Raw genomic sequence first — 14,083 nt, 5'->3', positions numbered from 1 at the left:
GTTCGTAAGAATGCATTGATCTTCTCATACAAGAACAAGGAGGAAGATGGGCTTTTTCTGCTGCAAGGAAAGGGCTGACATTTTCTTTTCTATAATGGAAGGGTAGCTAACATCGCATTTTCAGTGAGCGAGGGAAAATCATTGCCAAAACTTAGGTGCTGACAGCAGCGCTGCAAATAGTCTTCATCTACTATGAGAGAGGAACAGGAACTCGCATGCTTGGAGTTAAGAGTCTCCCAATACTTAAAACTATCAACAGCTTGGGCATAAACAAAATTGTTTACCACACCAGAGGTGACCAGCGCTGACTGGGGAGTTACCACAGCAAACAGGCTTCAGAGGGATGTACACATCACTGGGGATGTATCCTAGCTCCAGGGAATGCTAAAAAGCAAATATGATCTAATAAAAAAACCTTCACAGCTGGGGACGGTTTAAAACAAGAATGGCTTCAGCAGATTTTATTCTGATTTAGCTTTATAGCAGCTTTTTTTTTTTCCTCTCTGGACGACCATGTTCGGAGAGTTAAGCAGAATTAATGTCATTATCAGAAACGCAAGCAGCGTAAAATGATTGTTGTTTTCAAGACTCAAAAAAATCATCTGCAATGATCATGTGGAGTTTTTGTTTATGTTAACAGCTATTTACAATTTATGCTCAATAAAACTAGAAGCTGTTTTGGTGGATACCTTTTTCTGAATTAATCTATATCAGTTTTAAAATGCAATACAGAATGAGTTAATAGCAGAGTTCTTCCAATATAAATACAAGTGTTAGAAATCACATGCTTTCTACAAAGATATATATATCCCTGAATGCAGTCAGATCATTTTTCATTGTTTCCTTTTTCTATGATAATCATGGATTTCAAATTTAGCTGTAAACCAGATTATCTTATACCTGTAAACTGTCGAGAAAAAGTTCATGAGGTGCAAAAAAGGTTTAGATGAAAATAACCTTTCATTTACAAGGGTAATATTTTCATACCTACTTAGTCCAAAGTATTTGGAATCTTTTTAGTCACTTTCATTCCATTTTTAGTCTGCTTTGATCTGTCAGTGTTTCTGTAAGAAAGATTTCTGTGTTGGGTTTTTTTTAATATTTATTTATTAATATACATACATATCCATAAATATGTGAAAGAGCTTAATTATTTGACCAAGGAAAATGCAGAATTAGTCTTCATAGAATTATTATTATTCTGTCCCCCTTAACAAAATAAACCGTCTGTATTTATAAGCCCTATGGAATCCTAAAGTGTCAAATATTCAAAGTAGCTAAGACTCTTCCTCTGAACAAAAATTAAATGGTTTCTCATCACACAGAGTGCACTGGAAGAAAGCTGTATGTATTTTTGCATTTGCAATGCAAGATTTTTCTTTTGCTTGTGAAACCTTCAAACCAAAAAACCAACATAGAATGTGTCTTGCAATGTTTATTTGAGTAAAACTAATCCCAAGAACTAATCCCATTTGAAAAACGGTCACATTCACAAACACTACCAGTCCATTCACACTCATATGAACTCTCAAGGTAAAAAGCTAAATAAATTTTGTTTTAAACAGGTACTAATAATGTCTTTTCCCCAAAAGACAACATAAGTGCCATCTATATCTATTAAAAGTTGTCTTCAATAGAAAAATGTCTAGTACACCTGATCAAGAAAGCAATTAGCAGAAAAAACCATTCTACTCTGTTACTGTCACATGCCTTTGCAGCAGACATACTTGATACTTGGAAATTAAAGGAATCAAATAAGATTCTAATACAGAAATGCTTTTAAAAAGCTGTGGAGAAGATGCGCCAGCACTGCTATTTGTTAATACAAAACCAGTTTTCTCATATTGAGGGCCCAATGGCTAAGGCGATGTGAAAAGGCTGCTCAGTTACAAAAATAGCACAGTGGTGACAGGCCAACAGCACACCTTATATGCAGACCAGAAAGTTCTGGAAAGCAGAAAAGCTGATAATGTTGCACTAAATGCTAATGAAATATTTGCTACTGGTGTCTACTCCATTTCAAAGACATTTGTGTATCAGAAGAAACAAGTATCAAGTTTTTATTTCTTGTAGATGCTGTTGGACCTGCAAGAGAAGAGATAGAAATATGAATAACTGATATTGTAACCACCCACACACACTCAAAATAAGTCTTTTATCTGAAAGGTGACATACCATCTTAATGTCTGGCCTTCTGGATTTTTTCTCATTCAGACACCGATCAGCAACTGAATACATTTTATGAACTGAAGGTGCATCCCAGTCACTCATCTTCCCATCAACATAATCCTCAATAGTTGCTTCCTCATCCTCAATTTCATCTTTGATACTTAACTACAAGAGAGTTTGAACGAATGAGCAGATAACATTGGAAGCATCTGAACATTACATATTCCACTCTAACACTTTGAAAACTTGCTTTTGAGCATTCATTACTTTTCTCAACGGCTTTTCTAAAGAATTATGACAATGGTTCAGCAGCATAGTTATTCATCAACACCTGCAGAAACTGCCTATGAGACTATAAATGGACTATGCATTTTTATTATAAATTATTTCTCATGGAGTTAACACAAAATTGTAAAGCAATCTCCTTTAAGCTGCATCGTACAGCTTTAACTGTCTCCCAGTTTCTTAGTATTGTCTCTTTTTTAAGAGAAGAATCATCAACAACACAAAGTACTGAAGTTCCCTTAATAACCCACAAATATGCAAGCTTAAGTGTGAATAATTTCTTTTTTTATGAACTTTATAAAGCCTCTTTCTGTAAAATAATACCTTCTGTCACCAGCCTCGGTTGCTGCTGTGTCTATTCTTAAGAAAAATTCTAGTCTGAAATAAATTTTTAAATCTGATTGTTTTAGTCCAAAGCTCTCCGGTTCCAACACATGTGAAAAGCGTTATCTGTAATCACAAATACTGTTTGAGGAATCCCTCAGACAAGTCAGCATGCTCAATGAAGTAAGAAATAAAAAGTCAGTGAGTAGAGGCAGGTCTTCTGCCTTCCTCTATGGGTCAGTCTGAAATTGCTGAATAACATTCAACTACCCCAAAATTTCCCAAGCTAAGGGTACCACATTATCTTGCACTGACCATTCTCTTTATGATCCCAAAAGTACATTACAAAGATAAACTGTATCAGTCAAATCACACTTCATATTCCTTTTTAGATCCTATCCCTGAAAAAGCCTGCTTCAGAAAAACCCCAGAACCTCAAGATTCAATTTGACAGGGACTGAGTTCTCCAAGGTCTTTACGGAGCTCAACAGAGTAAGTATTATGCCACTCCAGAAGATACAGCTTAGAGGAAAAAAAAACAAACAAAAAACCAATCTATTAATAGTACAGAGGTACTCCTAAAAGCTGTGAAGGAAGTGATCAGCTATCAAACATGGAACAAGAACATACTCAATGCTATGTCTTTATGTAAAAAATATTCTAGGAAAACCTTGGATTAAGTAGTTCAGAATTTAATTTTAAGCTAAATTAAAGGCTAAATTGAGAAAAGCCTTGTAAGATTTTTAATTGAAGAGAGTGAACTCTAAGACATTAGTTTCATAGTCAGTAGACTGAATTACTCGTTGAACAGCACAAAAGAAAACAAAATTCAACCCACCCGTCACCCTGCAACAAAGCTTTTACGTTCCAAACTTCCCTAAGGTTAAAAACACAAGAAGTTGAAGAGGATGAAAACTGATATAGGAATGGCAAAAAGTATAAAGAACCATAAAGAAACAAGTGAGATGAATAGTTTAAGATGTTCAGGTGAATGAGGAACTATCCGGGTATCTGGGTATAGCAGGAGTATGCTGATAAAGCATAATGGTATTACAAGAAGAAGCAGAACAAAGGGAATTACAGTATCAGATCAGAAGAAGACCTTGGGGACTGAACAGTCTTCTACCAGCCAAGAGATAAAAGTTTCAGCCTCACCTCTAAGACAAATGTTGACACAAGAGCTGTTTTCATAACCACGTATTTTGATGACTAATTTGATTGTCTCAGAACCTGTTAACTGACTATGATTTCATATCAAGTGATCTTGGAGCAAGGGGAGGGGAGGAGAAAGCAAAAGGAACATACCAGTAACTGTGGCTCCCTGTTTTCATCTACTGGAGGAAGACCCGTTATTATTTCTAGTAAGACCTAGGAGAAAAAAAAAAAAAAAAATCAGAGAAGAAGATGAAGCACAGAAAAATCCTTAGCATAATATTCCATTCACAAAAAGGAGCATGACCCCCAAGCTTTCAAACAAACGCTCACAGGATCTGTATTTGTCCAAAGACAGCTCTCTACACAATTGACTGGTGTTGCTGTTGTTCCTACCTTTATTTTCATTAACTGTTATTCGCAGTGTGGTTTATGAATTTCAATGCAAGTTTTTCTCGCCCGACATTGTGTTCCTTCAAAGCAAGATGGAAGGATTTCCAAAGTATTCAGAAACAGTATCTGGCTTAACTCCCCATGAAACTAAATGCCGTGAAGGAAGTGGTGAACAGCAGTCAGGGTCTTGGGTCTATGCAGAATGGATTCTCCCAAATATGTCTTTTTTTGTACTCAGCTTTAAGGCAAATTACGCAAGGACAACATACTTTTGGTGCTTAAAAATAGTAAAACACACTTGATTTTGGAACATTTGCTTTAATTTTTTTTCTAGCCTGAGTAACATTTTTGTGCAATACTATGCCAGAAGAAACAATGTTCCATGTTATTCAAATTACATTTAGCTAAAACTTGGAATGTTATTTTACTCTGGCCTTTCACATGCAAATTTACATCTTAACATAATTATTGCAATCATCAGCAAATTCAATGTTTTAATCAATATATTCAAATTATTTTAAACCAATCAAAGTTCAGAAACACTATCTTAAGAGCACATCTGTTGGGAAAAGGAGAAATGATAGATCAGAATGGATTATCTAATTCAGATATTCTTGATTTCGTATGCTTCTACCATTTTAAAAAAAAAAAAAAAAATCATATACCACTTCCCAATTCTACTTACTACTCCAAAACTGAAGATATCAGATTTAGGTGTTATCTCTCCTCGCAGAGCTTCAGGCGCCATATAGGCTGCTGTTCCAACAATTCTTTCGGTCATGATGGTTTGTGTGAAGGTTACAGATGCTCTTGCAAGTCCAAAGTCAGAAATTTTGGGCATATACGTATCAGTTAATAAGATATTTGCACTGCAGGACAGGGGAAAAAAAAATAATCATTTCCAAACCAGTACAGTAATTAGGTTTTATAAAAGACTAATAATTCTTTAATAATGCAAACTGCTATTTTGACTGTTTCTTGAAATCTAAGGTATTTATTCATACTTTTCTTTTTAGTAAGAGTTAGTTTTGTTGGAAATCGCTTGATTTCAAACTTAATTCCTCTAAATACATCAAGAATTGGCTGCCAGGAGCCATCCATGTTTTTTCTTGTGCATGCATAAAATAATTTTTTAAAAAGGCAAAAAAAAGACAAGGAAAAAAACCAAACACCCCCCGTACCCCCAAATCCTAAAAATACAAAAATTTCTTCTAAGAGACCAATTATGTTACACCCACATTTTGTATCTGAATACTCTTTGTTTAAGAAGGATAACAAAGAATACTTAGCTCTGATCAACTGATACTGCCTCACACTGCAACTCTGAACTATCTAGATTCTCTACTCAGAACTAACAAAAGCAGGTTTTTATACCTGTTATCTAATACTATGTCAACCATTACAAATTCACATGCCAAATGATACTCTTATTCTAACTCTTATTCCACTAATACTCTTATTCTTCTCCTGGAAGAGAAACAGAATTACTAATGCCGGAATAATGTATGTGCTCTGTTTCCACTCGATTTTTTATTTCCCTTAAAAAAAAGCCCTGAAGAAAGAAGCTGATTTAAAAGACCTTAGCGTTTTCATAAAATACTCAGTGGGATGAATTACAGCACAGATCTTGTACTGTTTTTTAAACTTGTGGCACTCAGAACCATTTTAAAATACTTGTTTTAACATTTCTGTAATCCTCCTCATTTTCTGCCCCCCATAATTGAACCATAAGAAAACCACTTAGCCAGATAGAACATGTAACACTTAGTAGAAACTTGTATTTCTAACGTACCCTTCCTGTTCACCAAACTTTCTCAACAAAATTAGCACAGCTGTAAGTTACAGCAGATCACTTAGTATTAGAACTACTGTAAATACTGTTAAATATAAGACCACTGCAAAAGGCCAAACACTAGTCAAGGCACCACCCACCAACTGGTTTTAGTTTTAAAGCTCAACTTCTAAAAGAAGGAAGAACAGGATCACAACTTCATAAATCTGAGCTTCTTATACAACTTGAGTCAAGTCCAAAGACTGGACTGTATAACTTTTTTGATGCACCACAAAGGACGCAACAGAAGCAAGTTTCAGTGCAACTGTCAGCTTCAAGAGATAAATGAACTATTTCCTGGGCATCACCAAGCCAAAAAAAATAACATGGACAACTTTGAGAACACCCATTCAATCATGTCCCCTCTAACCTACAGAGAAGCTGTTCTAGTGCCTGTGTGGTTATGAATTGTCTCCACACGTCATAGCAAAATGAAGACTGAAGTAAACCTTCTTAGATGTCTCTTCATCTACATTTTACCTGGGAGCAGCAGCAGTATTAATAACACCAACCAAATTTATTGAACTATTCACACCGCAAGTGCAAGAGGTTTCAAAATGGAATCCAAACAAAAGAAAAAAGCAAAACAAAACCCAATCCTTTAATACGATCAACTCACAGCAGTTAGAAGGGTAGAGTAGCATAAGGTAAAAAACGCGTCCCTTCCAGTCATTACACTTGTCCAGAGGCTTAGGCAGGGAAGAAAGAAGAAACATAAATTGTCAAAGCAGAAAGCACATTTTATGAGGCAGTGGAAGCAAAAACTTGCTCCCCACAAGCTGGAAGGTCACAAAACCAAAGTGCCCTATGTTTAGCAGAGTTGCCAGAAGCAAAAAAGCTATTGAAACATTCATCCATGACACCCAATCAGTCAGTTGCTCCTTCTTAACCCACAGAAACAATAAGGCATCTGGGGCTTTTCTTCAAAGATTTGGACTGCTTTAGTATTTAAAAAAACCCAAAACAACACAACAAACTGTAGCAAGGAAGGGAAAAAAAAAAAAACCCCACAACAGAAAAAAGACCTCCAAACCCTACAACAAAACCCCCACCTTTTCAGAGCTCTGATACGCCTGGAAAAATTTCTGGTATAACAAGTGAACATACATTATCCTTGAAGAACCCTGAACTTCATAAAACTGACTGAAGTGATTTTACTTTCTTCATAATAAATAGCAGTAAATCAAAGGAGACACTCTGAAGAAATGTTCTAGAAAAAAAAATAATGTGGATTTTCATCTGAGAAATTCCCCATTTAAAAGTCATTATGTTCTCTAACAGTAGGTTTTTCATTAGCAGCAGTTGTGAAAGAACAGAACTTCTGTGTGTCCTCGCAGCGCTCAAATAACTATTTGGTAGTAACAGATTACAATGGCCTCATAATTATCTTTAGAAGTCTGTACTGGTCACGTCCTTGTGGCACTGACAAGATTACGGTGATGGATGTCACTTGCAGAAAACACTGTGCCCTTGACTGAAGCAATGCTTCTTGCAGTTTGTTCTCTCTAAAATGATGGCTTTAACAGGGGGAAGAAGGAGGGGGGGGGGAAAAAAAAAAAAAAAAAAAAAAAGGGAAAAATGCAACCAGCAATAGTCAGCAGCTTTTACCTTTTAATATCTCTGTGAATATGATTATTTTCATGCAAAAAGTTGATGCCATTTGCTGTACCTTGAACAATTTTACATCTTGTATTCCAAGAAATTGGTGGAGTGTCATCCTTGAATAAAAAGGGAGAAACGCAAGTAGAATGGTGGAAATCTAATATATATGCGCTCACATAAAACAAAACAAAACATAAAAAAACCCACAATCCAAACCCAACTTCTTACTATGTTTTGTGGTTTTCAAGTAAATCATTAAAAAGAGTAATAGCATACATTTCTTAATTTACTTGGGCAGACATACATGCATTTGTCACATACAGTTCTTTCATCTACATTTTGCCTTACATTAATTCACCCATTTGCAAAAAATTCTCTTGATAATATTCAACTCTGGCCCCTACAAGGCCAGCTGCACTGCAAAGAACTACTTGTATCTACCCCATCTTCCACTTTGTACTGGCACCAATACCAGAGCCTTTTAACCCATAGCAAATCATTCAAAGCAAGCCACAGTTTTTACTAACGATAAGAAGTCCATCTTCCAGTGGTTTTGAATCCACCACTTCTCAAGAGTTTAGCTCAATTCATGTTACTAACTAGACCTCAGAAGTGAGGGCATCTACATTTCAAAACCATCTCTTCCCTTGTCAGTGGCCAAGGGAAGAGGATTAGAGTATCTCATCATTCTACCACCTTCCTCGCCTGCTCCTCAAAGCCCAGACAAGAAAATGACATAAGCAATACTCTGTGCCTCAAACACATCTAGTGAAGTCACAAAATAAGGTTATCAGCAAGAACACGCATTCAGTATGCAGGTTCCTCACCTATTCGACTTTATCAAAAGAAGATTCTTTCTGATTTATAGATTCTGATTAAGATTCTTTATGATTTATATCATAAGTTTGCCTCCTCCTTATAAAGGCCTCAGTTATTTCTACTTTAGCTTTCAATTACCACCAATCTTTTAAGCTCACTTGATGATAATGGCCAAAGTTACATGGATGAACATTTTCATATACAACCTTGTCAAGTACCGCTCATTTCTACAGATAAACTTGCACCGCCTTAAGTAAACTCAGTTTCTCTTCTGCACTGATTCAGTTTAAAAAAAACAAAAAAGTTGCAAATGCATGTGTGCAAGCAAATCAACCATACCAACCCGAGACAGCAGTGCTACCTCACATACCCAGTCCCTTCCCCAACCACTGCTACTCACTCTCATCCTAACACCATTCCTTTCCTGTTGGGGCAGGAGTATCCCTGCAGAAGGAAGTTTTCTAGGTGAAAATAAATTATTTTTTTCACCTGGGATTATTTCAGCTTGACCAGTTCCCTGACCCAGCTCCTTCTCCAACTACTAAATGCTTGAGCCAGTACAACAGAAAAATCAGTGCAGAAAAAAACAAACCAACTTTTTTTTTTTAGGTCTAGGGGCATGGGGGGTTGAAGTAGCACCAGTTTAAAATGTTCACCAGATTACAACCTCAGAAACTGCATTTGCTTAGTATAAAGCAGATATTTTAACTCCTCCAACAAACTAACATGAACACTCATCTACTAGGTTAAGTCTGGCTTACTGTTGGTATCACTCTAACAAGCAACTGTTTGTCCTTCATACACAGAGTTGCCTCACCAAAAACAAAGCAACTTATTTATTAAAGGCCAAGGCTAGAAGATACGTCATTTGATTACATCAGAAGAAAGCACTGCATTTACACAAAATACCAATTAAAAAAAATGTATTTCCCATTTATTGCGCACTTCAGAAAGAGATACGCAGACTATGAACATTGTGTTATAGCCACTATCACAAGGGCAACAAATAAAGGGCAATTTCACAATGCAGAATCTCAAGATCTAGTAGAGAACATGCCAATGGCAGAACAGGGAACAATACTGTAGCACCCTCTGCTCCACTCCACACTGGCACAGCAAGTCCAAGCTCGGGTATTAGTACATGACATTGTATTTTCAGACTGCTTTGACTTCAATGTGTCCAAAACATTTGTATAAATTGTTACTGTAAGAATGCTTATTATCATATTTGTCTTCTAGAACACAGAAGTAAGTAGTGAAACATCGTTTAGCCATTACAGTTCAGTATTGTTTCACAAATATTTCATAGATATCTGTACTTCAGTAAAGTAAAACAACTGGAAGCTAGAAAAGATTTTACTTACCAGACAAGCAAGTCTGTCAAGCAATGAACCGTTGGGCATGTATTCATACACCAGACATGGCTGAGCACCATCACTTGAGAAACCAAGTAATTCTACTAGATTCTCATGCTGACACCTATAGCGAAAAACTTCTATTCATATATGCTCTGAAAGACTCCCAACATTTGAGGAAAATACAAGGCAGAGGGAACTTGATCCCCAATTACTTTTTTCAGCCCTACTGCACGTAGCCAGGGTTCTGCAGTGGTGCTCTTAGAGGAACAAAGTACAGTCATGTTGCAAACGAAAGATTCTCACTTAATGTGAAAATCATTCAGTCATGCTAGAAAGACAAAAATAAGGGATCACACTAGCTAATGTGTTATCTGCCAACTTAGATTCACATAAAAGGCTATAAAGACATCACAAAATACTGTACTCACTTTGCCATCATTTTTATTTCTTGATCAAATTGCTGTTTCAAGTCCTGAACGCTAACATTAACCATCTACAAAAGGAAGTATTTGACATTAATATTGCTGGCCATATTAAAATGCACAGTTGTTCATTTAAAAAAATCGGAATTGTAAGCCTTTCTTTACATTAGTTACATGTAACAACTACTTAAACCTTTACAGTATTTTTTTTACTCAACTCAAAAATAAAGAATCAGAATGTGATTTTTAATACCTTGAAACACAATATTGTCGGGCAAATGGATCCAGTTTCAGCACAGTCACCAACTTACCCATTTTATTTCACTGCAGTTACTCACTAATAGCACTTACTCATTGAAAATTAATTATTCACACAAACCGTTGGTTATGCAGACTAAAATTCTGTGGCAATACCTATTTAGCTTGTGAATCGTTCGTCTGACACCAAAACGGAAACCTCCGTAACACCCCTTCCCTCTGCCACTTCTTGTGTGCAGGGGAGGGAGGGGCACTGTGGGAGTGCTCTGCTCTGCCAGACAACTTGCCCGAGCCACTCAGAGAGCTACAGAAAGGGCAAGACTTCATCTCTGGTGACTGTGCCAACTCACACCGCATATGGGACTACAGGATAAGGTTCTCAACCCAACTAACATTTAACACGGTGACACTTTTTGAAGTGTATCATTCAACGCTTTCCACAGATAAACCAGTCTATACTATAAAGTACAGAGTAATTAAAAAGAAAAATGCCCAGGATAACTCACAGCAACGAGCTTCTTGACAGCCACGTTTCTGCCATTGATGTAGCCTTTGAACACAATGCCAAAGCCACCTTCGCCCAGTTTGTGACCTCCATCTGACTCTGGTCGCGCATCAAAATTATTTGTAATACTTTCCAAGTCATGAAACAAAAAATTATGGAAATCTGAAAGACATATTTGCCATTTAGCACAACAGTGTTTTCACTTAAAAACAAACATATTGAATAGATTCTCTGCTTCAGTTCTATTAAACCAAAAACTTGCTACCACACAAATCCTGACATAGTGGAACCCTATTTCCAGCTTTGTGATGAAGATAACAGGGAAAGAAAAAAAAAAAAAAAAAAAAAAAAAAGAAATGCAGATAAATATGTATGAATAACTATGCATGATTTTCTTCACAACTAGCACTGTAGTAGCCTTCTGATTTTATGTTTTTGTTAATACTCATAATGCAGGTAATAGAAATTAAATGTGCAGCAGATCAGAGGGAACTACGCTGCATCAGATGTAAAAATATATCTAGATTGCATCATGTTTCTGGCAGCAACCCCAAAGTGGACCTTTAAGAAGGAACAGGCTAACCATAAACTTTTCTAGGATGCTGTCTTTAGTTGTCTTTTCTCCAACATTCTTAGTCATTTCTGACACATAAAATCCAGCTTTGATACACATGATGCTAAGCAGCGTACAAAAACAGTATTTAAAAAAGGCAACAGGATTATGTGTAGCACAAAATAATTTGCAATTTAATTAACAGTCAAGTTTTCCATCACAGTAGCTGCCTTATTGGCAAGGTACATCTCGTATTCAGATACTTTATTACCCAAGATTAATTCACAGTCACACAGAACGAGAGCAAAAGCAAGATGCCATACCTGATAGATAAACGATTATAGGAATACAGTTACTACTCTAATGCATTGCTATGATTTATTTCATGAGGGGTGGAGGACCCATCAGCAAAAAAGACTGTAGTTAATTCTAACAAACTAAGTGCCTACCTGTGTTACTGGACTGTGAGCTGCTATTTTCTTGACTTAAGTAGGAAGGAGCCAAATGTTGCTTCTCAGTACTCTGAGCTAAAGCAGGCTTTCCAGATGCTACTTCTTTTTCCTGTATAGGCAGTTGTTTCTCATGTATAGGCAAGGTTTCCTGTGAAGAAAGAGGTAATGTAACTTCTTGTGCCATCCTTACAGCTTCTGAAAATGGAATTTAGAAAAAGTGTTAACCGCATTAGTAATCAGAAAAAACAACTAACATTAATGCCAGTATTTTACTAAGATTAGGAGACATGAAAAGGTTATATTCTGCTAGCATGTGTAAGCTGCAGGACTCTAATTTAAACTTGAAACTCTTATTTAAACCATTATTACAAATAATGGAAAATATATCCACTATATAACCCTTTCTGATTTTCAAGTTATTGTGAAGCGCTTTGGCACCTTAGAAAACTGAGAACCCAGTACAAAACACACAAGCGTAACAGCTACCTGGAAGCAAAAGTCTTGCTGGTGCTAGGAATTGATTCCTAATCAGCAGATCCACAAGATCACCAACTGTACAGTTTGTTGTTCCCCAGTCATAAAGTAATTCACAGGTGGGGCTCTTTCCCATTTGCACAAATGCCTCAAATCTCCTGAAAAGATAAATTAAGACCAACATTAAAAAAAAAAAAGTGACCTCGAGAACCGTGAAGGGAAAGAGACTAAAGGTAAAAAAAAATTGTAAAGGTTTTCATTAAAATCTGAGTGTACTGAACTGTACTGTACAATTATTCGCAAGTCTTCTGAAAATGCATCTAAAAAACCTAAAGAAATTCAATATCGGGGAAAAAAACATGCAAAATATGGGACAAACTAATCCATACCTGGCTTCAACATTTTGTCCAGGACCTATAATGTATCAGCACATGGGACTAACAGAGAAGAAAATGTCAGTGAGAGACAGAGGGTGAGTCAGAGACAGATAACATGGAGAAAAATAAGTGTTTTCCATCCATTTGGTATTCACACTTTGTTTTGAATATTTTGAGGTGGCTGTTAAGCAGAAATTGAGATTCATTATTCTGACCGATTTATTATTATTATAGCATTAAATCTTTGTTAATCTTTCTAACATCAATAGAAAGACTGGAACCCCAAGATGATACGTAGGGCATTTAAAATCTCATAACCTTTGAAATAGCTCAAGGATTCAACAAGCCCTTCAAGCAGCAAGGTGTTCATAAAATACCACTGACATTACCTCTCAATTAAACTTGTTAGTTTTAGGCCTTGGGCTCCCCACATTTGTTGGGCATTTCCCTGGGAACAGCAAATTAAGAGTTACAGTCCAGTTGCCTCTTGGTCTGCTCTTGTGCAAAGATGCACAATGAAGTCCACACTTACTAGCCTCTAGGGTACAGAAAGTTACACAGCCAATGCTGTATCACTAAGAATGCATATGTCCATGGTTCTAATTAATTCTAATTTCCTTACTCAATTTCCTGTGGCTATAGCCTCTCTGAAAGCTGTGCTACAGAACAATTAGGAGTAATTACCTTGAGTTCCCCAAGGGAACGGTACTGTAAGATGAGTTCTTAAGTACCTGCCGGCACACAAACTGCAACAAGTTACAGTAATGGGATGGACAGAGGTGTGGGGTGGACAGAGATATTTATGTTACGTAATTAGTGTTACGTGACTTCTATATAGGACCTTATATGCATTTGGCTGTATCTGCTTTCACCGGAGGGATCGGTTATATCAACTGCCAATTTCTTCCACCCATCCTGCGGATCGATGAAGTCCGCCAGCCGCCTCATGAGCCCGTAGCTAAGGCAGCGCACGTAGGTTGACGTCGTTACGGGCTTGCTCATCCTCGGCTCCTGAGGAACACAAAACGGCGCCGTCACCGAGGAGCTTCGCCGGGGGCTGCTAGCCGGCACGTCAGCATCGCCTCAGGCCCTGTATGTCGCCGCAGGCC

General features: G+C 36.9%; 1 protein-coding gene across 3 annotated transcripts in view; it reads right to left on the bottom strand.

The window, feature by feature from the left end:
- Positions 1-1,422: 1,422 nt before the first annotated feature.
- IRAK4 (interleukin 1 receptor associated kinase 4) overlaps positions 1,423-14,083 on the bottom strand; it is a 13,059-nt gene continuing 398 nt past the window's right edge. For 2 of the 3 annotated variants that reach the window (XM_074566758.1, XM_074566670.1), the window contains exons 2-12: positions 13,816-13,985; positions 12,610-12,755; positions 12,121-12,318; positions 11,120-11,280; positions 10,362-10,426; positions 9,940-10,054; positions 7,763-7,872; positions 5,009-5,192; positions 4,084-4,146; positions 2,176-2,334; positions 1,423-2,085 (exon numbers count right to left, since the gene is read on the bottom strand). In XM_074566758.1, coding sequence (XP_074422859.1) covers positions 2,053-2,085; positions 2,176-2,334; positions 4,084-4,146; positions 5,009-5,192; positions 7,763-7,872; positions 9,940-10,054; positions 10,362-10,426; positions 11,120-11,280; positions 12,121-12,318; positions 12,610-12,755; positions 13,816-13,976 — 1,395 coding nt within the window. In that variant the 5' untranslated portion in view covers positions 13,977-13,985 and the 3' untranslated portion in view covers positions 1,423-2,052. Of the gene's footprint in view, positions 2,086-2,175; positions 2,335-4,083; positions 4,147-5,008; positions 5,193-7,762; positions 7,873-9,939; positions 10,055-10,361; positions 10,427-11,119; positions 11,281-12,120; positions 12,319-12,609; positions 12,756-13,658; positions 13,772-13,815; positions 13,986-14,083 lie in introns of those variants that run through there. The other variant, XM_074566834.1, reaches the window with a different exon arrangement.

Source organism: Larus michahellis, chromosome 1 (assembly GCF_964199755.1).
Source record: "Larus michahellis chromosome 1, bLarMic1.1, whole genome shotgun sequence".
Taxonomy (NCBI): domain Eukaryota; kingdom Metazoa; phylum Chordata; class Aves; order Charadriiformes; family Laridae; genus Larus; species Larus michahellis.
This window is presented reverse-complemented; position numbering and strand designations above follow the sequence as displayed.